Source organism: Myotis brandtii, unplaced genomic scaffold (genome assembly GCF_000412655.1).
Source record: "Myotis brandtii unplaced genomic scaffold, ASM41265v1 scaffold920, whole genome shotgun sequence".
In the NCBI taxonomy this organism is placed as follows: Eukaryota; Metazoa; Chordata; class Mammalia; order Chiroptera; family Vespertilionidae; genus Myotis; species Myotis brandtii.
Window position 1 is genome coordinate 890,751 of NW_005371792.1, and position 24,657 is coordinate 915,407.

At 38.5% G+C, this 24,657-nt stretch overlaps 1 protein-coding gene across 2 annotated transcripts in view; it reads left to right on the plus strand.

Annotated features, from left to right (window-relative positions):
* Window positions 1–24,657, plus strand: part of ALKBH8 (alkB homolog 8, tRNA methyltransferase) — a 56,452-nt gene that overhangs the window by 7,553 nt on the left and 24,242 nt on the right. For both annotated transcript variants that reach the window (XM_014532898.1, XM_005885661.2), the window contains exons 3-7: window positions 1,608–1,845; window positions 6,067–6,198; window positions 6,875–6,970; window positions 8,241–8,345; window positions 10,092–10,162. In XM_014532898.1, the coding sequence (XP_014388384.1) occupies window positions 1,608–1,845; window positions 6,067–6,198; window positions 6,875–6,970; window positions 8,241–8,345; window positions 10,092–10,162 (642 nt within the window). The remainder of the gene's footprint in view (window positions 1–1,607; window positions 1,846–6,066; window positions 6,199–6,874; window positions 6,971–8,240; window positions 8,346–10,091; window positions 10,163–24,657) is intronic.

Consider the following 24,657-nt stretch of genomic DNA (forward strand, 5'->3'; position numbering starts at 1 on the left):
CCGAGGGGTCCCAGACTGCGAGAGGGCACAGGCCGGGCTGGGGGCCCCCCCTCCCCCCGCCCCCCGAGTGCACAAATTTTTGTGCACCGGGCCTCTAGTCCTATATAATAAAAGGCTAATAAGGAACGACTGGTCACTGTGACATGCACTGACCACCAGGGGGCAGATGCTCAATGCAGGAGCTGCCCCCTGGTGGTCAGTGTGCTCCCACACCGCTCAGCCAGAAGCCAGGCTCACAGCTGGCAAGCGCAGCGGCAGTGGTGGGAGCCTCTCCTGCCTCCGCTGCAGCGCTAAGGATGTCTGACTGCTGGCTTAGGCCCGCACCCTGAGGGCTCCCAGACTGCGAGAGGGTGCAGGCCAGGCTGAGGGACCCCCGCCCCACTTCCCTCCCCTGAGTGTAAGAATTTTGTTCACCAGGCCTCTAGTTTTATTATATACTTTTTAAAAACAAGGTTCTAGATAGCCCCATTTTGTGTATATGAAACTAGTACATTATGTTCCAATCTCCAGGTTAGTATAAATCAGACATTGGCAAACTACTGTCCTCTGACTTGTGAGGCAAGAGTGAGTTTTACATTTTTAAAGGTTGTTAAATAAAAATAAGACTATGTATGACCTGTGGAGCCTAAAATATTTACTCTCTGACCATTTTCAGAAGTTTGCCAATATCTGCTATAAATGATGAAAGTATGCCATCAGTGGTTTACTTTTGTTATGCTATAAAATTTTTAGGAGTCATGAATCATTAAGATCTTAACACCATGTAGGGTGTTTTTTAAAGTACAAAGACTAGAATAATCAGAATTCCTTGAATAAAATTGTGTGCAGGACCGTAAATGACAGAAAGTCAGCATGAACCTTAAAAAGAAAAAAATATTTACAAAAATGAATGAATTACTCAGGCACAGAGGAAAATTTTCCTATTTTATATTTAAGGAATCTGTAATTGGTTTTCTTTGAGTCACTGCCTTCACTTTTAGTTTTTAGTAAACACTGTATGGTGGTGATACCAAAAGTGAATTCTGAAAGCAGACAGAAATAAGTTTGAAACCCAGCTCCTCCTAAACACTACCTTCACCTAATACTGTATTTCTCATCTTCAGTTTCTTACTTGATGAAGTGAGGCTAATATTACCCACTTTATAGAATTGTTGTGAAGATTATGTTAATGAGGATTAAGTAGGTAAAATCATATAGCTAGTGTCTGGCAAAAAGCAAGTATCAGTAACTCCTTGTTCCTTCTCCTTTCTCCCTTTCTCTTTCATTGTGTTTAATTATGTTTATGAACAGTAAAGGTTATATTTTAATTTGTATATAGGTTATTAAGAAATGAATATTTTACTGAAAAGACTTTCAAAATCAATATTATTTATAACATAGGAATACTTTTTAATTCCCAAATACTGTATTTAGTAAATCGATTTACATTGAAATTAGAAAACCAAATAACAACTATAGAAAAAACCCTTTTTTTCTTTCATAATTACACCTTTGTAGAAATGTTATTTAAAAATAATCTTATTTTATCTTATTTAAAAAAATATTTTAAAAAGAAACATGTTGATATCAGTTGTTCATGTTAACTTTCTTTTTTTTTTTTTTTTAAGATCCTGGTTGTTGCCAATGGTGGTTTGGGTAACGGTGTGAGTAGGAACCAACTGCTTCCAGAATTAGAGAAACTCGGACAGGTGGATGCTCTCTTAATGCCACCTAATAAGCCCTACTCATTTGTAACGTACAAAACTATAGAGGAATCCAAGAAAGCCTATGTTACCCTCAATGGACAAAAAATAGTGGATGATTTAGGACAGAAGATCATTCTGTACTTGAATTTTGTGGAAAAAGGTATTATCATACAGGTATCTTTTTCAAACTAGTTCTTGCTTTTGTTTGAGTTTACTTTTCACATCGAAGTTGGGATTTTAATTTGTACAGACAATCTGACTTGTTTATAGAGGGACATATTGTAGATATTATGAGAAAACCTTGTTTCTTTTTTTTTACTTTCAATCATTTTTTTTCAGTTATGGTTGATGTACAATATTATATTAGTTTCAGGTGTACAACCCAGTGATTAGACATTTATGTAACTTACTAAGTGATCGCCCTAATAAATCTGGTACCCATCTGACACCATACATAGTTATATGTTTTTATTGATTTTTAGGGAGAGAAGAAGGGAGAGGGATAGAGAGATAGAAACATCCATGAGAGAGAAACATCATCAATTGGTTGCTCCTGCACACCTCCTACTGGGGATTGAGCCTCCAACCTGGGCATGTGCCCTGATGGGGAATCGAACCATGACCTCTTGGTTTTTGGGTTGATGCTCAACCACTGAGCCACACAGGCTGGGCTAGAATATTATTGACTATATTCCCTATGCTGTACTTTACATCGTCATGACTATACTATAACTACCAATTTGTACATCTTAATTAAGCCCTATACTTTTTTTTACCCATCCCCTCAACCTCCTTTCCGTCTGGCAACTATCAAAATGTTCTCTGCATCTAAGAGTCTGTTTCCCTTCTGCTTGTTCATTTAGTTTGTTTTTTAGATTCCACATATAAGTGAAATTATCTGGCATTTGTCTTTCTTTGTCTGACTTATTTCACTCAGGGTGATACCTTCTAGGTCCATCCATTTTTGTTGCATATGGCAAGACATTCTTTTTTATGGCTGTCATATTCCATTGTATATATGCACCACTTCTTCTTTATCCATTAATCTATTGATGTACACTTATATTGCTTCCTTACCTTGGCTACTGTAAATGCTGCATTGTGTATATGTCTTTTCAATTTAGTGTTTTGGGTTTCTTCAGATAAATACCCAGAAGTGGAATTGCTGGGTCCTTCTTTGTCTCTTGTTATAGCCTTTGTTTTAAAGTCTAATTTGTATGGTATAAGTATTGCTACCCCAGCTTTTTTTTTGTTTGCTTGTTTCCATTTTCATGAAATTCTTTTTCCATCCCTTTACCTTCAGTCTGTGTGTGTCTTTTGATCTGAAGTGTGTCTCTTGTAGACAGCATATGTAAAGGTCTTGTTTTGTTACCCATTCAGCCTTCATATGTCTTTTAATTAGAGTATGTAATCCATTTGCATTTAAAGTAATTGTTGATAGATATGTATTTATTGCCATTCTATTTTTCATATTTTTAATCCGTTTTTTCTTCTTAAAGAAGACACTTTAACATTTCTTGTGAAAAGGGATTGGTGGTGATGAACTCCTTTAGCTTTTTCTTGTCTGGGAGGTTCTTTATCTGCCTTTTGATTTTAAGTAATAGTTTTGCGGGGTAGAGTAATCTTGGTTGTAGGTCCTTGCTTTTCACCACTTTAAATATTTCTTGCCAGTCTATTCTGGCCTGCAAAGTTTCTGTTGAGAAATCAGATGACAGTCTAATGGGAGCTTCCTTGTAGATAACTGATTACTTTTCTTTTGCTGCTTTTAAGATTCTCTTTGTCTTTAACCTTTGTCATTTTAATTATGATGTGTCTTGGTGTAGGCCTCTTTGGGTTCATCTTATTTGGGACTCTCTGTGCTTCCTGGACTTGTATGTCTATTTCCTTCACCAGGTTAGGGAAGTTTTCCGTAATTTTTTTTTTCACATAGGTTTTCAAATTCTTGTTCTCTCTCTCTCCTCCTTCTGGCATGCCCACGTTGTGAATGTTGGTACACTTGAAGTTGTTCCAGAGGCTCCTTACACTATATACATATTTTTGGGTTCTTTTTTCTTTGTGCTGTCTTGAATGAGTGTTTTCTGCTTCCTTATCTTCCAAATCTCTGATTTGACTATCTACTTCATCTATTCCACTGTTTATTCCCTATAATGTATTCTTCATTTCAGTTCATGTACTTTTCATTTCTGACTGGTCTTTTTTTATGTTTTCTATCTCTGTTTTTATGTATCTCTTTGTAGAAGTTCTCACTAAGTTCATCTACTCCTATTCTGAGTTCAGTGAGCATCCTTATAACCAGTGTTTTGAACTCTGCATTTGGTAGATTGCTGGAGGAAGAGAGAGATAGAAACATCCATGTGAGAGAAACATAGATCAGCTGCCGCCTGCATACCCCCTACTGGGGATTATGTCCACAACCTGGGCATGTGCTCTGACTGGGAATTGAACTGGCAACCTCCTGGTGCATGGGACGACACTCAGCCAACTGAACCACACCAGCCAGGCTGCTTGTCTCCATTTTGTTCAGTTCTTTTTCTGGAGTTTTGTTCTTTTCTTGCATTTGGGATGTGTTTCTTTGTCTCCTCATTTTGGCAGCCTTCCTGTGTTTATTTCTGTTAGGTAGAGCTGCTACATCTCTCGTGCTTGGTAGAGTGGTGTTGTATAGTAGGTGTCCTATAGGGTCCAATGGCACAACCTCCTCGATCACCCGAGCTGGGCACTCCAGGTGCACACCCCCCTCCCCAAATATGATCTGTCTGCACACTCCTTTTATATTTGAGCCGTGATTGTGGTTGGCATCTCAGTGGGAGGAATTTAGCTGTGACTGAGGATCAACTGTGCAGGGGCCCACTTTACAGAATAGGAGTTACTTCAGTGGGGATCTGGTGCCTGCTGAGTTCCCCTCTTGAGTATGTTGCTCATGGAGATGGTTGGGTATTGCTTCAACATGGTCTGAAGCCATCCATTGGGTCACTGGGTCTGGAGCCTCCTGAGTGGTGCAAGCCAACGTCAGCTGCCACCTGTGCTCTCCCTGGGGCCATCTGGCATGCGCTATAAAGTGATCTGCAGATGGCTGCTGCTTGTGCTGGGCTTGGAGGTGCCCAGAGAATCCTAGCTGAGAACCAAGGCCAGCTGTTGCTTGTGTCAGGCTTGGGGTCACTTAACGAGGGGTATAGGGTATGCTAAGGCCAGATGCTGCTAGTTGAGAGATTTTAGGAAAGTCTGGAGCATGAGCCAAGATAGGTAATTTGTATAAAAAAGCCCCTGGAAGGGGCTTGCATGGGCCTGCATATTTGGTGGGGTAGGGTCTCAGGGAATCTCCAGGGTGGGGCCAACAGTGTTAGCCAGGTTGATGGAGACTCAGATATGGTGCCCATCTACCAGCTCTGTTGGGGGAGGGCTCAGAAAAGAAACAATGGCTTCTGCCAGCACTTCTTACTGAGAGAAAGCTACCACTCTAGCTTTTTCCCTGATGCCGGACAATTCACTTCCTACCCATATGTCTGTTGCCTTTTGAGTGCTGCCCCAGCACTGGAACTCGGAGCCAGTGAGTCTGAGTAAGTCTATATGTGGGTCCATGAGAGTACACCTGGGACTCCAGCAGCCCTCCATTCACTCACCCACAATCCCCACTGGTTTTCACAACCAGAAGTTATGGGCCTTTCTCTTTCTGCCACTGGAAACCTGAGCTGGGGGCCTGGTGTGAAGGTGGGACCCCTCACTCCTCAGCTCAGGTGGGACCTCTGCAGCCCAGGTATCTTCCCAATTTTTTTTTTGTGTGTGTGTGTCCATGGATTATGCATATATGCATATAAATTCTTTGGTTAATGACTTCCCATCCTGAGCTCCTGACCCCATTCCCTCTGAGATTCTCAGTCCCTCCCAGTTTGAACTACCACTGTGGGTGTAGGACCAGCTCATTCCATGACTATTCCCCTCCTACCAGTCTTGATGTAGCTTCTTATTTATATCCTTAGTGGTAGGACTTCTGTTCAGCTAGATTTTGGCATTTCTGAGTGAGGGTTATTCTGAGGGTTAGTTGTAATTTTGATGTGGTTGTAGGAAGATTCAAGTACCACGTTCACCTATGCCTCCATCTTGACTGGAACTGAAAAACATTTTCTTAGTGAGATTTTAAAAATTACTCAATTATGTTCAAACGGAATATTTAAGTAAATACTATTCTATTTGCTGTTGGTAATTGCAGTGGATAAAACATATCATAATTTTTACCTTGATCTTTGTTTTGCCCTTTTAGTATGTTGTGCCTTTTGGCATTCTTATTTCATAAGTTTTTTGAACTGATAAATGGCTATTGGGCAGAGTTATTTGTATATAGAACTTCAAGTTTTGTATGTGACTATTTTAATTTGGTTTTCCACAGCACAGTGGAAAGAGTTGGGGCTTCAAGCCTTACCTCCAGGCCTCAAAGTAGTAGAAGAAATTATTTCTTCTGAGGATGAGAAACTGCTTTTGGAAAGTGTTAACTGGACAGAAGATACAGACAATCCAAATTGTAAGTAAAAACTTTAAAATTTGATTTTTAAAAGTGTCTGCAAAATGCTCTGTTACTGATCCTTCTTTTCTTCTCCCCATTTGGCTTATTAAAACTGATGTTTCCTCACAATTACTTAAAGTAGCCTGGATCCAATATTAGGCAAGCCACACTGACAAATCTTAGTAGTATTAATAATAAATAACATTTAGATAGCCATTAATTTTAAACTCCAAACTGGTTAATAGTGATTAGCCAACATTTGTAGACTTAACATTTATAAGCCCTTTTACATACATCATCTTAAATGATCCTCTCCTCCGTAAGGCAGATTTCCTCTGAGGAATCAGCAGGTCATTGCCATACCATCATCATGTAGTGAGAGCCTCCTGGAGATATTTGCAAATTAGTTACTGTGACTCTTTCCGGATCATTAGCAGTCTTGTGAGTGGCAATGTACATGTTTAGTTAGCTCTGTCAGATTGATTTGAAACTTTTTAAGTGCTTGTTACTACTTTAGACTTAAAAGAACAGCAGATATGAGGTAGAATGTTGATGTTATTAAAGACAATAACATAGCAGTTAACAAAAGTTACTATTACTAATGTAATCCTTACTCATAATGTTAATTTTGAAATACTCGAAGGAATGAAATTCTTTTTTTACCCAAATAGTTTACTTTATTCTCTTCATACAGTTCAAAAATCTTTAAAACACAGAAGAGTAAAGCATTTTGGTTATGAATTCCACTATGAGAATAACAATGTACATAAAGATAAGCCATTACCTGGAGGTAAGTAATTGTTAGTAAATGTTGATTCAGAAAAAAAAGATTTAATGTATTAGAAGTAAATCATAGTTGAGGGTGTTTCATTTGTCATTTTTAGGTAAACTTTCAAAACAGTTGATTAAACTACATTTTAATTAGCTAAATAGTGCAATTATTTCTAGTTTTTAGCTTTTACAAGTAGTGCTTCAGTGAGAACCTTTGTACATGCCTCTTCATGCAGGAGTTTCTAAAGGGAGATTAGCATATTAGAATTTTGTAAAGTTATGTTTATTTAATAAACAACTATACCATGATTCTTACCAAGTGTGTACCACTTCCCCCTACCCTGACCAACATGTGGTAATTGTAAAATTTTTAACCTTATAATTACTTGATTAGCAGTGAGGTTGGCCATTTGTATTTCTTTTCCTGTGAATTATTTTTTATATCCTTTACCAGTTTTTTCTAATGGTTGTCTAATCTATATATATAAAAGCCTAAGCGACTGTTATGACCGGTTGACCGAACAACTGGTCCACCAGCTGCTATGACGTGCACTGACCACCAGGGGGCAGACGTTCAGTGCAGGAGCTGCCCCCTGGTGGTCAGTGCAATCCCACAGCCAACCTCTCCCAGCCGGCCAACCTCCTATGGTCCCTTCCCCCTCACCGGCCAGCTGGCCCCAATCAGCCCTGATTGCCAGCCAGGCTGAGGGACCCTACCTGTGCACAAATTCATGCACCGGGCCTCTAGTTTATTAATAAGAACTTACTATATAATATAGATATTAATCCTTTGATAAAATTCTTTGTTGAGTTTAATTTATCTGTATTTATATGACTTTGGTCCTATTTAAGGGTTTCTTCCAGTGAAAGTAAGTTAGTTTGACTTTTAAAAGTGTGTGTGTGTTTTTTTTAAAGAAAAATAATGTAAAATAATTAGATTTAAAATAAATTGAAAAATTTTAAATTAAAGGAAAGTGATCAGGTTAATTTCCAGTATGAATATAGCAAATTTATAATTTTATTGCTATTTTGCAAAAAAACAAAATTGTGGTTAACAAAAATTGTTATTTTTTGTTGTTTAATTTGATAAAATCAATAATAACTTTAAAAGATTCTTAGGAAGGTTTTCTTTATATTTTGCTTTGCTTGTGTGTTTATTGTTATATTTTCATCTGACTGCTAAATTAAAAGCTGTATGGTTTTTTATCACAGTGACTGTTTTTATTCTTGGACAAAACATGCAAAGTAAATACTGTGATATATTTCACCTTTATAAAAAATTTCCTCAGGTCTTCCTGACATTTGTGATAGCATGTTAGAGAAATGGTTGAAAGAAGGCTTCATTAGACACAAACCTGATCAGTTGACTGTGAACCAGTATGAACCTGGGCATGGTGAGTATTTCTTTAAAAATTACAGTCAAATTTTATAACTAAGTAGATTATGAAACTCAATGATCAAATATATCATTTTTTGATATCAGGAATATCACACTCTTATAGTAACTGCTTATGTTTTGCTGCGTTGACTTTAATCCCTTGCAAATCTACGTCACTCTCTTGAGACACTTGCATCTCAAAGTGTAAACTGACACAAATTACTATTCGTGACTCTTTTTTGTTCCCCTCTCAATATTTTATTTAGAGATGGAGAAGATTGCATTAAAAACAGGAGACATGTATAATGGAAGAAACCAAATAATTTATAAATACAGGCACACGTTGTTTTATTGTGCTTCGTTTTAGTGCATTGCACATTACAAATGTACTTTTTACACATTTGTTTTGTTTTTGTTTTTTGGGTTTTTAAAAAATATATATTTTTATTGATTTCAGAGAGGAAGGGGGGAGAAAGGGAGAGTGGGGGAGAGAGAAGAGAGAGAGAGAGAGAGAGAGAGAAACGTCGGTGATGAGAGAGAATCATTGATCGGCTGCCTCCTGCACATTCCCCACAGGTGATTGAGTCCTAAACACGGACGTGTGTCCTGACCCAGAATTGAACCTTGACCTCCTGGTTCATAGGTCAACGTTCAACCACTGAGCCATGCCAGTTGGGCTTGTTTTTTTGGGTTTTTAAACTTTATTGTGCACATATATTCTAAAAAGTACTAACTTTTTTCTAAGGGTGGGAATTTAGATTGGACATTTTTATTATCATAAACACTGTGTAGACTTTTACATAGTTATGGAAAATTTTATAAAATAAATTCCTAGAAGCAGAACTGCCATAGCAAAATTGCACATATTAAATTTCAATAGATAGTGTAAATTTTCCCCCCACCGGCCAAAAGATTATGACTCACTCTATTGTGATACTCACTTTATTGTGCTGGTCTGGAATTGAGCTGTGCCTATACAGAGAAGAAGGCTAATTGGTTGGATGATTTTATTCTTTTTTCTCTGTTGAGAATGTAGAAGACAATTCTAGGATGACATCTTATGGAAAAATCTTTAGGTTATTGATTTTTTTACACTTGTTAGCAGCATCTCCATCTGATATTTGTAGTAATTGAATGATCTTAAAAGTGTTATTAATGGCAAGAGTTCTGGATTGTTTTTCCTGCATTTATCACCATGTATTATGATGGCCTATTTACCAGTCAATCTTAACATTGATCTGTAAGCTCCTTGGGAACAGGAACTGTCTTATTTACTTTATATACTTTCACCACATAGCAAAGTTCCTTTCACTTAAGAGATGCTCAGGTAACATAGATTGAGAGATTGGTGGGGGAAACCATATCTTAATTATTCATATACTTAGCCTTCACACCTGGCTATTGTTTGTTTTTGGGAATCCAGCGTTTAAGGGGAAACATGACTTTGTTATTTATCTTTCATATCTTCTTCTTGGGCTGGGGTTGAGTAAATGTCCTAATTAAGCAGTGACTTACAAGTCTTGATTTTAGAATCAAGTCTCAATAGCAATTGAACATGAAGTTGAGAGATTTTTAGTGTAGATTTAGTTTAATTTTTATTTAGTCACATTGACCCTAAATGTTTCCTTTTAACTAAAATGATAGTATATTCCTGATAATCAAACAATGTTTCCACCATAATAGTGTGAAGCTATATTTAGAGTTGTCTTGAATCTATTGAAAGGGAAAATGAAGTAACGTGTTTTCGTCTCTTCCATCTCAGGAATTCCTGCTCATATTGACACACATTCTGCTTTTGAGGATGAGATCATTTCTCTCAGTTTGGGGTCAGAGGTAATTATTTAGACATTTTTATTAGCTATCAACAAATGTCTTACCTTATACAATGCCCTTTTCATAGGATTTCCCACATTTGTTAATTCAAATGAATTAAGATTTTTCAAAATGATAAGTAAAGGCACCATTAGCACTTTTATTTCTTGCAGAATGTGAAATTATTACAGCTTCTTTTAGATGTTGAAAGTTTTATCTATAAGCTCATCAAATGCCAGGAAAAGCCCTGTAATTTAATTTTTTTACACATTTATTTTTATATTTTTAAAATTTATTTTTATTAATTGAATTTATTGGGGTGGCATTGGTTCATAAAACTATAGAGGTTTAACATGTACAATAAAATATCACTATGTGGCTTCTGGCTTCTACAATAAAGACTCATTCTTATACACCCCTCCCCCCCCCAAAAAAAATCATCTGCATACTGCATTGTGCACTAATTGTCCAAAATAAAGTCTCTTTCTGTCTCTATAAATCCCTACTTTGCCCACTTCTGCCTATTCCACCTCTAATATTTTACTTGTATTTTATTTATTTATTTTTAAAATATATTTTTATTAATTTTAGAGAGGAAGGGAGAGAGAGAGAGAGATGGAAACATCAATGATGAGAGAATCATTATGAGCTGCCTCCTGCATGACCCTCCACTGGGGATCAAATCTGAAACCTGGGCATGTGCCCTGACTAGGAATTGAACCGTGACCTCCTGGTTCATAGGTTGTTGCTCAATCACTGAGCCACACTGGGTCTGGCACATTTTACTTTTGTTTTTATTATTTAAAAATTTTTAAAGAATATATTTTTATTGTTTTCAGAGAGGAAGGGAGAGGGAGAGAGAAAGATGGAAACACCAGTGATGAGAGAGAATCATTAATCGGCTGCTTTACCCGGGCATATGCCTTTGACCGGAATTGAACCCTTCAGGCCACAGGCTGACACTCTTATCTACTGAGGCAAACTGGCTAGGGCACACATTTTACTTTTAAAAGTTAAATAAAATCTAGACTTCCCTTTGTGTAGTAATTTACTGGAGCAGCATTGCCATCTAGTGGCTAAAGATAATAGCTGCAGGCTATAGAAAAAAACAACTAAAATGTGCATGTCTGGAATTTTGATAAACTTTTTCACATCTATTATCTGATTGAGTCCCTTCAAAAACTTTGAGTAGTACAGGGAAATGTCTATTTTTACATACGAAGAGTAAGCTATTCATGTTTATTCATTGACTTGTTTCTATAGCTGCACTTTACTTGAACTGCTAAAGAAGCTCTAAAAAGCAAAAATGAATAACAAAAAAAAAACAAACCTCAGATAACAGAATGGTGATTAACAGGGAAAGGGGGTGGAGGGAGGTAGAAGAGGATAAAGGGGAGATAAATGGTGATGGACTTGCCTTGGAGTAGAGAACGCACAATACAACATATAGATGATGTATTATAGAATTGTACATCTGAAACCTATATAATTTTATTAACTAATGTCACCCCAATAAAACAAATAAAAAAAGACACTATCAAAAACATGATTTAAAATGATCTATGCAAGCTGCATATACAGTTTTAGATAGAAATCAGAATTTTAAATCTAGAAGAATCCAATATGAGATCTTCTAATCTAACTAGAATTGCTTCAGAATGTGGTTTTGTTCCTAGGGGTGAATACTACTTCATTATATTTTTTTGTATTTGTGTAGTTTCCACCACTAGGCCTTCAGTGCTTTGGCTTTTAACCTTTGCTGAGCTTGTGCGATCATATTGATAATGTGACTAAAGAGTAGTATTATTTGTTCAATAAGACAAAACTATCTTATTAATTACATGTGTGAATTCTTAGTAAGTGCTTTCAAAAATCATGTGAATGGGAAGGAAAAAGAAAGAGCTCTTCTTTGTCTGGTTTATTTGCATTTTACCTCTTGTTCTAGTTTGTAGCTTTAAGGGACCAGTAAAAAAAATCTTTGTTTTTTCTTCTCAAGAAATGAGAAAAAGATAAATGGAGGTCAGAGTGTCAGCTTAACTCCATTAAACATGAAAGAGCATGGCTTTAGATCTGTTGCCAAGTGGACTTGTTCATAGCTCACCAATGACACAGGCAGGCAATGGGAGACTTATCTCATAGAGTCAGAGGCTGCCCCTACCACGTAGGACATGAGGGAGCATATAGGGGCTTCTGCAAACCAGCTGGATCTGAAAAGAAAAAGGAAAGGGCTCAGCCAAGCCAGTTTGGCCTAAGGGTGACCAATCAGCGAAGGCACGCCTTCCCTTCTGGAAGGAGTGGGGAAAAGTGAGGTGCTCTTCCTATCTATACTTTCACTCCTAGGGAAATTCTCTCCCCTTCTAGGAAAATATGAGGAAGGGGAACTATGGGTTCCTCCCCCACCCTATAAGGTCATTATGTAGTTTTTAATTAAAAGTTGTAAAGAAGAGAAAACTTACCCTCTAGTTCAGTGATGGCGAACCTATGACATGCGTGTCAGAGGTGACACGCGAACTCATTTTTTTTGGTTGATTTTTCTTTGTTAAATGGCATTTAAATATATAAAATAAACATCAAAAATATAAGTCTTTATTTTACTATGGTTGCAAATATCAAAAAATTTCTATATGTAACACGGCACCAGAGTTAAGTTAGGGTTTTTCAAAATGCTGACACGCCGAGCTCAAAAGGTTCGCCATCACTGCTCTAGTTGCACTGAAAATCTGCGGTAATTGTGATCTCCATTTGGTGTCTCTAGAGTCATAGAATTTCTAGCTGCCAATTTGAATTATGGAGTTTTTTGGTTAAAGCCATCTTTGTAATAGGAAAGCATGCATTCTGTAAGTTATGACAAGAACAGTAGATTTTCTTATAAAAGAGAGCTGTTGGCCCAAGAACCAAGATGGTGGCATAAGTAAATGCTGATACTGATACTCACTGCCACCCACAGCCACTTTAAAATTACAACTAAAATACAGAACATCCATCATCAGAACCACCTGAAATCTGGCTGAATAGAAGTCCTACAACTAGAGAAGTAAAAAAAAAAGTACATTGAGACTGGTAGGAGAGGTGGAGGTGTGGAACAGGCTGGTCTAACACCCACGTGTGGTGTGATTTTAATTGGGAGGAGTATCTCTGCTGTGAAGGCCTCCAGTCTAAGGCAAGGGGGTCCCAACTCCACACTAAACCCTCCCCCCCCAGTCCAGTTTTTTATAACTTCAGGCTGTAAAAACCAGTGGAGATTGTGGCTGAGTGACATGGAGGCTGCTGGAGATCCAGGCAATTCCTCTTAAAAGGGCCAGTGCATGGACTTACTTGGACTCAATCCCTCTGGGCTCCAGCACTAGGGCAACAGCTTGGGGTGGGGGAATCAGGAACATACAGGCAGGAACTGGAATGTCTGGCATCAGAGCAAGAACTTGGGGGTGGCTTTTTCCCAGACAGGGGTGCTCGCAGGAGTCATTGTTCCCATACTGAGACCTCCCATGTCGCAGAGCTGCCTGGCACCCATATCCCAATTTCCAGCAGTGTGGCTCACACTGTTCCTTCCACCCTGGTGATTCCCTGAGACCTCGTCCCACCCAATTTGCAGCCCCACCCAAACTGTTTGCAGCAGCTTTTCCATATGAATGGCCTTTCCTGGCTCAGGTTTCAGTCATTCCTAAAATCTCTCAAACAAGCAGAGCTGGAGTCAGCATGCCTCATACCTGTCAGCAAGAGGCCCAAGACCTGGCACTAGCTACAGCTAGCCTTGCTTCACAGCTTGGCCTTGCCTGGGCACTTCCAAGCCCAAAACAAACAGCAGCCATCTGCAGATATCTCTGTAGTTCCTGCTGGATGGCTGTATGCAGTGGCTGACTTTGCACCTCCTGGGAGGCCCCAGAGCCAGTGCACCCAGTGAACAGCTTCAGACCATACCAGATTACAACTCTACAAATCCCCAAGCAACACACTCAAGGGGCAGACTCAGTGAGCACCAAAGCCCCACTGAAGCAAGTCCTGCTCCACATGGGTGTCTTCTGCACAGCAGCTCTCCCACTGTAGTTGCAGCTGGTCCTCACAGCCACTTGGCCTGGAGGTCAATTCCTCCCAGTGACACCAACAGCAGTTAAGGCTCAACTACAACAAGACTGTGCACACAGCCCACAGAGGGGTGTACCTAAAGTGTCTAGCTCAGGTGACTGGGGAGGCTAAGTCACTGGGCCCTAAGGACACCTACTATACGAGGCCACTCTACCAATTCCAGGAAACATAGCAGCTCTACTTAATACATAGAAACAAACACAGGGAAGCAGCCAAAATGTGAAAGAACATGTCAAGAAAGAACAGAAGAAATCTCCAGAAAAAGACCTAAATGAAATGGAAGCAAGCAAACTACTGGATACAGAGTTCAAAACAATGGTTATAAGGATGTTCAAGGATCTTAATGAGAGTTTCAAGGGACTTAGTGAGATTTTCAAGGATCTTAGTGAACATTTCAAAGACATGAAAAAGGTTCAGTCAGAAATGAAGGATATACTAACTGAAATGAAGAATAATTTATAGGGAATCAACAGTAGAGTAGAGGATGCCATGAATCAATGATTTGGAATATGAGGAAGCAAAAGAAACCCAATCAGAAGAGCCAAAAGAAAAAAGAATCTAAAAAATGAAGATAATATAAGGAGCCTGTGTTACAACTTCAAGCATACCAACACTCACATCATGAGGGTGCCTAAAAGAGAAGACAGAGAGCAAGATATTGAAAAGCTATTTGAAAAAATAGTGACAGTAAACTTCCCCTACCTGGTGAAAGAAATAGATTTATAAGTCCAGGAATCACAGAGAGTCCCAAACAAGAGGAACCCAAAGAAGCCCACACCTAGATTGAAATGCCAAGGGTTAAAGACAAAGAGAGAATCTTTAAGAGAAGCAAGAGGAAAGCAGTTACTTACCTACCAGGGAGCGCCCATGTGACTGTCAGCTGATTTCTCAATAGAAACTTTGGAGGCCAGAAAGGAGTGGCAAGAAATACTGAAAGTGATGAATAATAAGGACCTACAACCAAGATTACCCAGCAAAGCTATCATTTAGAATGGAAGGTCAGATAAAGAGCTTTACAGAAAAGAGAAAGCTAAAGGAGTTCATCACCACTAAACCAGTATTACATGAAATGTTGAAGGGTATTCTTTTTTTAAAATTTTTTAAATTCTTTATTGATTAAAGTGTTCCATATGTCTCCTTTTTCCCCCATTGACCTCTCCCTGGCCACTCCCACCCCCAGCACATGCCCTCACTCCCCTAGTGTCTGTGTCCATTGGCAATGCTTATATGCATGCATACAAGTCCTTTGGTTGATCTGTTATCCCCCACACTCCCCTGCCTTCCCTCTGAAGTTTGACAGTCAGTTCAATGCTTCTCTGTCTCTGGATCTATTTTTGTTCATCAGTTTATGTTGTTTCCTATATTTCATAAGTGAATAAGATCATGTGGTATTTATCTTTCTCCGACTGGCTTATTTCGCTTAGTGTAATGCTTCCAGGTCCATCCATGCTGTTGCAAATGGTAAGAGTTCCTTCTTTTTTATAGCAACATAGTATTCCATTGTGTAGATGTACCACAGTTTTTTAATCCATTCGTCGGCTGGTGGGCACTTAGGCTGTTTCCAAATCTTAGCTATTGTAAATTGTGCTGCTATGAACATATCCTTTCTGATTGGTGTTTCTGATTTCTTGGGATATATTTCTAGAAGTGGGATTACTGGGTCAAATAGGAAGGGTATTCTTTAAGAAGAGGAAAAAGAAAAAGAAAGGAGGAAGAAGAGGATAAAAAATATGAACAATAGATATGTATCTATCAATAATCGTATCTAAAAATCAAAATAAATGAACAAGGAATCTAATGATTCAAAATAAACTAATGAATAAAATAGAACTAGAGGCATGGAAATGGAACAGACTGACGTATCTGAGGGGTGGGGCAGGAACCTGTTGGAGGGGGGATATCTGTAATACTCTCAACAATAAAGTTTTTAAAAAAAAGCACACAACTTTCCAAACAACAAAAAATACCAAAACAAAATAAGATTGCAATATACTAGACCAGCAATTTTAAACCAGTGTGCCACAAGAATTTTAAAACATGCAATACCTGTCTACTGTATTTAGTTGAGGCACTGATATCTTTTCCATTAGATTGCCAAATAAAAAAAATGACAACAAAAATAAAATAAAAGAGCTTTTAAGTGGAAGTGAATCTTTTTCAGTTTTGAAAAAATATTTACTAAACGTTTAAATTTATTATACTATTTAAGATAGTCTGTTATATTTAGGACCCTTTATTCCATCTGTAAAGTGGCATTAATAAGACCTCTTGCCTGGCTGAAGGCTTGTGATGGGAATAAAATGAGTGAAGGAATGTTAAAATGTTTTTCAAAGTCAGAGCAATCCATACACGTAAAGGCTTATTAGGTCTGCTCTTCTTGGGCTCCTTACCTGAAGGCTTCACTTCTGTAGCCAAGGGACGCTCATGTTCCCATGGCTGTGAAACTGGATGTCAGAGAGTCACCGAAAGGTGGCCGTCGTCTTTTCTTCTTGCATTTACCCACTGTTGCAGCTTGTGCTGTTCTGATTGGTTCTGATGCTGGGTAATTACTTTCTCTCCTAGCTTCTTGCCCCACATCTAGAATCTGGGTCTCATACTTTCATCCCCTTTTCTTTCTTTCTTTTTTTTTTTTAATTAAATCTTTATTGTTCAGGTTACATTTGTTTCTCTTTTTTTCCCCCCCATAACTCCCCTCCTCCCAGTTCCCGCCCCACCCTCCGCCCTCACTCCCCACCCACTGTCCTCATCCATAGGTGCACGATTTTTGTCCAGTCTCTTCCCGCATCTCCCATTCCCCTTTCCCCGCCAAGAATAGTCAGTCCATTCCCTTTCTATGTCCCTGATTCATTATAATCACCAGTTCATTCTGTACATCAGATTATTTATTCACTTGATTCTTAGATTCACTTGTTGATAGATGCATGTTTGTTGTTCACAATTTGTATCTTTACCTTTTTCTTCTTCCTCCTCTTAAAGGATACCTTTCAGCATTTCATATAATACTGGTTTAGTGGTGATGAACTCCTTTAGCTTTTCCTTATCTGTGAAGCTCTTTATCTGACCTTCAATTCTGAATGATAGCTTTGCTGGATAAAGTAATCTTGGTTGTAGGTTCTTGCTATTCATCACTTTGAATATTTCTTGCCACTCCCTTCTGGCCTGCAAAGTTTCTGTTGAGAAATCAGCTGACAGTCGGCCTGCAAAGCTGTTGAGAAATCAGCTGACAGTCGTATGGGTATTCCCTTGTAGGTAATTGAGACTCTTTCTCTTGCTGCTTTTAAGATTATTCCTTTGTCTTTTGCTCTTGGCATTTTAATTATGATGTGTCTTGGTGTGGTCCTCTTTGGATTCCTTTTGTTTGGGGTTCTCTGCGCTTCTTGGACCTGTAAGTCCATTTCTTTCACCAGGTGGGGGAAGTTTTCTGCCATTATTTCTTCAAATAGGTTTTCAATATCTTGCTGTCTCTCATCTTCTGGCACCCCTATTATTCTGATGTTGGTACGCTTGAAGCTGTCCCAGAGGCTCCTTACACTATCTTCGTATTTTCGGATTCTTTTTTCATTTTGCTTTTCCGGTTGGGTGTTTTTTGCTTCTTCGCATTTCAAATCTTTGACTTGATTCTTGCGCTCCTCTGGTCTGCTATTGGGTGTCTGTATAATATTCTTTATTTCAGTCCGTGTATGCTTAATTTCTAGTTGGTTCTTTATCATAGCATCGAGGGTCTCATTAGTTTTCGTGACTCTCTCCTCAAGTTTATTGACAGCTTCTAGCACATTTTTGCAAGCCCTCAAAATTGCGATTTTTAGCTCTATATCCTCCATTTCTGTCATGTTTTTTTGTCTCCGCATTTTTTATGCTTTCTTGGTGCACCCCCTAGTGGTCTTTGTGCGCAGTCTTGTTCTAGTTGAGCCTTGATTGTTGTAGTTAATACTAGAGGGATTTGACCACCAGGCCGACTGGCTGTGTGAATCAGCTGTGTCTGCCGCGGAAAACTTCTGTCCTCTGGGGAGGTGCTAATCTAGCCTTTGCCTGAGGCGATCCGGCAAATGGCTCTGCGCAGGGCTTGGGCGGGGCGGGCTCAACAGGGCGGGCGGAGGGAGCGGTTATGGCCCCTCTCAGTCCCGTTCCCAGAGGCTCTGCTTCTCAGAACCCCAGGAACCGCTGCAAACCTCGGAGGGAAAGCTGCCTTCCAACTGATGCCAGACACTCCCACTTCTCCCGTTTGAGTCCCCAGCGATTCGCCCGTATCTGGAGCTCAGAGTCTGAGACTCCCCCCTGACCGAAAAGGACAACCGCGCTCTCAGCCACCAGCCCGCTTTGCGCGCGCACCTCCGCACCTGAGTTTTTTCCACACTGCGCCTCCTCTGAGCCTCGGTGTGCTGTTATTTTTCCTTCTAGTTGAAGAGTCTCTCCTCAGCCAGCCTTCCTGTGGTTCTGGGTGATGTCCGTTCCGTCTTTTAGTTGTATTTTTGAAGTGGTTGTTTGCGGCAGCAGTCTGCGGTGTTTACCTATGCCGCCATCTTGGTCTCTCCTCATCCCCTTTTCTTTATTTTCTCATCCTTGACCCCCTTAATTGTTTTAAGAAATTTACAACAGTATCTACTCCGGCTTCCAATTCATTGTAATAATTTTTCAGTGACATCATTGTTTTGTTTTGTTATTAGTGTTGGTTTTGTTTTGTTTTTTTATCCATGGCTGAAATCCTTGAAGTTATGTTTATTTTCTTTCTTACTTTTCCAGCAAAATTTCTAAGATCTTCTAACTCTAAAATGCTCTGATATACGGTGTGTCTATGTGGTATTCTTAACTTTTAGATAAATATTACTTGAATGCCTTATCTTTTTAACTACTTGAGCATATTCTTCTTAATACAGTTATAGTTCATCTAAAACAGGGGTCCTCAAACTTTTTAAACAGGGGGCCAGTTCACTGTCCCTCAGACCGTTGGAGGGCCGGACTATAGTTCAAAAAAAAACTGTGAACAAATTCCTATGCACACAGTGGCAGCAAAAACACCTGGCGGGCCGGATAAATGTTTTCGGTGGCCGCATGTGGCCCGCGGGCCGTAGTTTGAGGACCCCTGATCTAAAATATGCTGTACATTTGATTTTCAAGATTATTAGTTTTCCTGTACAACTAGATTGTAATCTTCTATAATGCTTTTGTACCTCCAAAAGTATTACCAATACATACATGGTATGTTATATGGTATGTATATGTTAGGATGCTTTTACCTGCAATAACAGCAAAAAATCCAAGTAAGATGATTATACTACAAAAAACAAGTTAATATCTAAAACATAACAAGATGTTTTAGAAAAGGCTAGTTCCAAAGTTTCAATTTGTTGGCTTAAATAAATGATTTAATCAAGGAACCAGGTTCTTTCCCTCTCAAATGCTCACTGCTTCCCTACTTAAGGACTAGCATAGGGAAATATCCAACCAGGGATAGGATGCGTCAGGATGTGAGAGAATAATGTACATCCTGTGAAGTCTGGTGGGCTTTTGCTGTTCAGTACGTACTCCATCTCCGATAGGTCTGTTCTGCTGTAAAATACAACCTACCTTGCTTGCACATGCATGTCTAGAGATACACCCTTGACATAAACCTCCTTGTGTTGGTGAGCTAGTAATGTTATTGGACAAATAATTAGTTCAGCAAGTACCATAAGACTTGGTCAGCTAAGGATGAAATGACTACTTAATGTGCATCTATTTAAAACCAGAAAAAAAACTTATTGTACATAAGGAAAAACTTCTTTTGATTAAGTCTTATCTGGAAAAGTGAATCTAAAAATTATGAAGATAGTTTAGATTTTTAAAAATTTAACATTTAGATTACGTTTCAAATATGCATTAATTTTTTGAACAGAGAATGAGTCATATACCTTTGTTTTAGTATTGTTTTTCTGATAAAATATAAGTTAACTTTTATGACTTAATTATAAAAAGCCTTTCCCCCACAAAAAAATTATTATAGTCTTTATCAGTTTTTCCAAAGTTTCTTTTAATCCTTTAGTAATCCAAATTATTTCATTTTGAAGCACCGATAGTATATTGTTGTTTACTTTCTTCAGTTATAAAAGCCCTGGCTCTGCCACATCTTCAGATGTTAAGTGCTTCAGTGACATCCCTTTCATCAAGTTCAGGAAGTTTTCTATCTTTTACAAGAATTGTGATTTCAATTTATTATTATTATTATTTTTTGTATTTGCATTGCATTGGCTAATACTTATAGCATCAAGATTCACCGAAAGACTGACCAAAAGTGTTACCATAATGGGTAGAAATAGCTGGTGGAATTGAACAGAGAAATATTTGGACAAGCACTAATTTTGTAAGTTGGTTCATCAATAAATATTCCTTATGACTTTTGCTACTGAGTGGCCAGGGTAATTAGGTATTTTGCTAATGAAGACTCTTGTCTATTGAATGCCTTCTAGAGGGCTACATCTTTCATTATATTACCTGTTCTCTCTCCAGTCTCATGCCAATAGTTATTGAGTCCTGAAATAGAGTATTGAATAAAAGTTCTTTGTGAAATTTCTTGAGCTACCCAGTTTCTCTACTGCCAGCTGAATGGTTTTATAACTTCTTTAGGCTTTTTTGAGCCTGATCTCCGTGTAGTTTACTCCAGAGATGTTCGGATGCTCATCACTCCTATTTGTCAGGAATGACTCATGAAGTATTTCTTATTTATTTATTTGTTTAATTTTTTTATTAATCCTCATCCGAGGATATTTTTTCATTGAATTTTAGAGAGAGTGGAAGGGAGAGGGAGAGACAGAGAGAAACATCAATGTGAGAGAGACACATCAATTGGTTGCCTCCTGCATGCATCCTGACCAGGGCCGCGGAAACTGCAACCAAGGTATGTGCCCTTGACCGGAATTGAACCCGGGACCTGTCAGTCTGTGAGCCGATGCTCTATCCACTGCGCCAAACCGGCTAGGGCAGAGTACTTCTCTTTTAGGAGTTTATTGCTTTAACAGACAAATGTTTCATTATTTTCTGATATTCAGCGCACCCTGGGGGAAAAAGCTATTTTATTTATAGAGCTTAAAACAACAAATATAGTCTGGACCCTGGACATACTGACTACATCTCTAACCTCAGATTCAGCCCTCACATTTTCATATAAGCAATACAGTATTTTACAGCCTCTGAAGCCAAGTAACTTTTCCTTCTCATTTTTATCTTAACTCCAGGCCCCAGACTTTAATCTTATCTGATAGTCCTTGGAATATTTATATCTCTGAAATTCTGTCAAATGGATTGTCTTTGCTGTAAAGCTTCGATCTCCCTTCTCTATCCTTTATAGCTTATTTGTGATCATTTCTAACATCTCAGTAGAGCCCTTACCATTAAAAGGATAATGAGCCGTAACCGGTTTGGCTCAGTGGATAGAGCGTCGGCCTGTGGACTGAAAGGTCCCGGGTTCGATTCCAGTCAAGGGCATGTACCTTGGTTGCGGGCACATCCCCATTTGGGGGTGTGCAGGAGGCAGCTGATCAATGTTTCTCTCTCATCGATATTTCTAACTCTCTATCCCTCTCCCTTCCTTTCTGTAAAAAATCAATAAAATATATTTAAAAAATGTTTTAAAAAAAAAAGGATAATGATCTGCCCCTCTAGTGGGAGTATATTTCTTTTGCATTTGTGTGTGTATGTGTGTGCATGCACACGCTTTGTATCTGCCATGGTTATTTCTTTTTTTTAAAAAAAAATATATTTCTTTATTGATTTCAGAGAGGAAGGGAGAAGGAGAGAGAGATAGAAACATCAATGATGAGAGAGAATCATTGATTGGCTGCCTCCTGCACACCCCCTACTGGGGAACGAGCCCACAACCCAGGCATGTGCCCTTGGCCGGAATCGAACCTGGGACCCTTCAGTCCGCAGGCCGACGCTCTATCCACTGAGCCAAGCCGGCTAGGGCTGCCATGGTTATTTCTATGTGGCTGTGTATATTGATGTAGATATGGAAAGAAAGCATAACTCTGATATGGGACATTTAGTTGTATCATAATACAATCAACACGGCATTGGGAAAATTCTTTTTGTTTTTATCCAATAGCACTCAAAATTTCTGTGGACAAGTAGATCTGTTGGTTTGTGGGCCAGAAAAAAATGCTGTACCTTATTTGATCACTAGAGGCCCAGTGCATGAATTTGTGCACAGGTGGGGTCCAGCTGGCCCACCCTGCTTGGGGTTGATCAGGGCCAGGCCAGCTGGGGGGAGGGGATGCAGGAGGTTGGCTTGTCGGCTCTGCCCCCGATCGGGGTGGGGGTGGCCAATCGGGGAGGGCCAGCCAGGGGAGGGGCTGTGTGGTTGGCTGGCCGGCCCTGCCCCCAGTCACATTAGCTTTTTTAAAAGCTAATTTGCATATTAGCTTTTACTATATAGGATGTTTACTTTTGTACATTGGATCTATTTTCACTTTTCAGCATTTTCCCTACCAAGTTATGTTCTGATGATCTCCTGTTTCTGTATAATTTTCTCATCTTTCAAAATCTCTTGGAAGCTAAAATTCCCTTTTGTGTAAATTTGACAATTGAGATTCTGCTGGCAGTTCTTACAGTGTCCTTTTTATCTCCTGTATGTGGAGTAAGATCTTTCTTCATGCTCCTTCAATGAGGATAATGGCAGAGATATTTCAGCCAGGAGTCAGTACAGTCTGTTTCATAGTGTAGCATCATTAGATAGAACATTTTGCTTTATTTGGAGCCTTCAGAGTACCGATTCTTCTGTCAGAATTTGTGCGTTTGCTTTGTAGCAAATCAACAGCATTGTACCACCCCAGCTATACTGTAGAACTAGAATAAAATTTATCATTTGAATGTAGAAAACTACAGTGAAAGGCAATGTGAAAACTGTAGCTGGAGCCAGTGGTTGGTTGTTAATTAAAAAGTCACTTAACTTGGAGAATAATAATAATAAAACATACATGCAGATTTCAAACATTTTATGTTAACTTACAGTAAACTTACCAATATTTTGATGTACAGCCTTTCTTTCTGTGAGGGTCCACAGTCTGGCCTGTGTTTCAGTTTTCATTTCTTTAAAGTGAAATAAAAGCTTAACGACATCCGAATTTTTGTTTTTATTTCCAAGATTTTATTATTGAATTACATCAGTTACAACAGTTTATTAATTTGTTCACTTTCATTGGGTCTTTCAACAACATTCAACTTAGTTTATATAGAAAAAACCCGATTTTTTCATATGCAATTTTCATTAGTTTACATAATATTAAATTAAATTAAATAATTGCAAAAGAAGTGTAGCCAGCACAGAGAGGTTGGGGAACATATACAATTAACTTGTGAAGTGTATAGCTCAGTGAGAGGAGAAGTACCTGAATATATTGGAGAGTTGCCTATTATCAATAAACATTTAGGGCATGAGTGTGCTCTACAGAAGAAATGGAGCATATGATTGGTTAAACGGATGTTTGTTAAAAGAGCTTTTATTTTTATGACGAGCATTGTCTCAGGCAATGTGGGAGATACAAAAGTATTTCCAGCCTTGATTATTTTCCCCCTCAGATTTTGGACCTGAGTATGTCCAACTCTCTAAAAGACATTTTCTCTCCTCTAAATCAAAACTTATTATCTTTATTTTCAGCCATTTACCACTCACTGCTATTCTTCCATACAAAACAAAACAAACTTTTGGTATCCTGGGTTTCCAGCTCTGGCTAAATCTCCACTAGTTGATTAATTTAAAACCCGGGAAATATTCTTGACATGTATTTTGAAGATTATAAATTTTGCTCTCAAGCACTGTTTTAACTATATTCACACCATTTCTTTTAAAAAACAACATTCTAGAGCAGGGGTGGGCAAACTTTTTGACTCGAGGGCCACAATGGGTTCTTAAACTGGACCGGAGGGCCGGAACAAAAGCATGGATAGAGTGTTTGTGTGAACTAATATAAATTCAAAGTAAACATCATTACATAAAAGGGTACAGTCTTTTTTTTTTTTTAGTTTTATTCATTTCAAACGGGCCAGATCCGGCCCGCGGGCCGTAGTTTGCCCACAGCTGTTCTAGAGGCATAATTGTCATATCATAAAATAAACTGCACATATTAAATACTTTCTCATTAAATCTTCACTACACTCCAGACAATGATATATCCACAATCTCAAAGGTTTTCTCATCTCCCTCTGTTCTTAATACCTTAGTATTTCCAGAATTTTTAAATACGGGAATCATAAAATATTCTGTATGGCTTCTTTCATTCAATGAAGTTATTTGAGATTCATTTAAAGTTTAAGCTTAATTGTTATCTTTAATTTTTTGATGAACAATGTAAAACTTTAGTACACTTTAACTCTGTTGTTCCCTTCTAATTTATATCCTATTGTATATTTGAATTCTCTTAATTTTTAAAGATATTTCTTTGGTTTATATAGTCAATATTTAT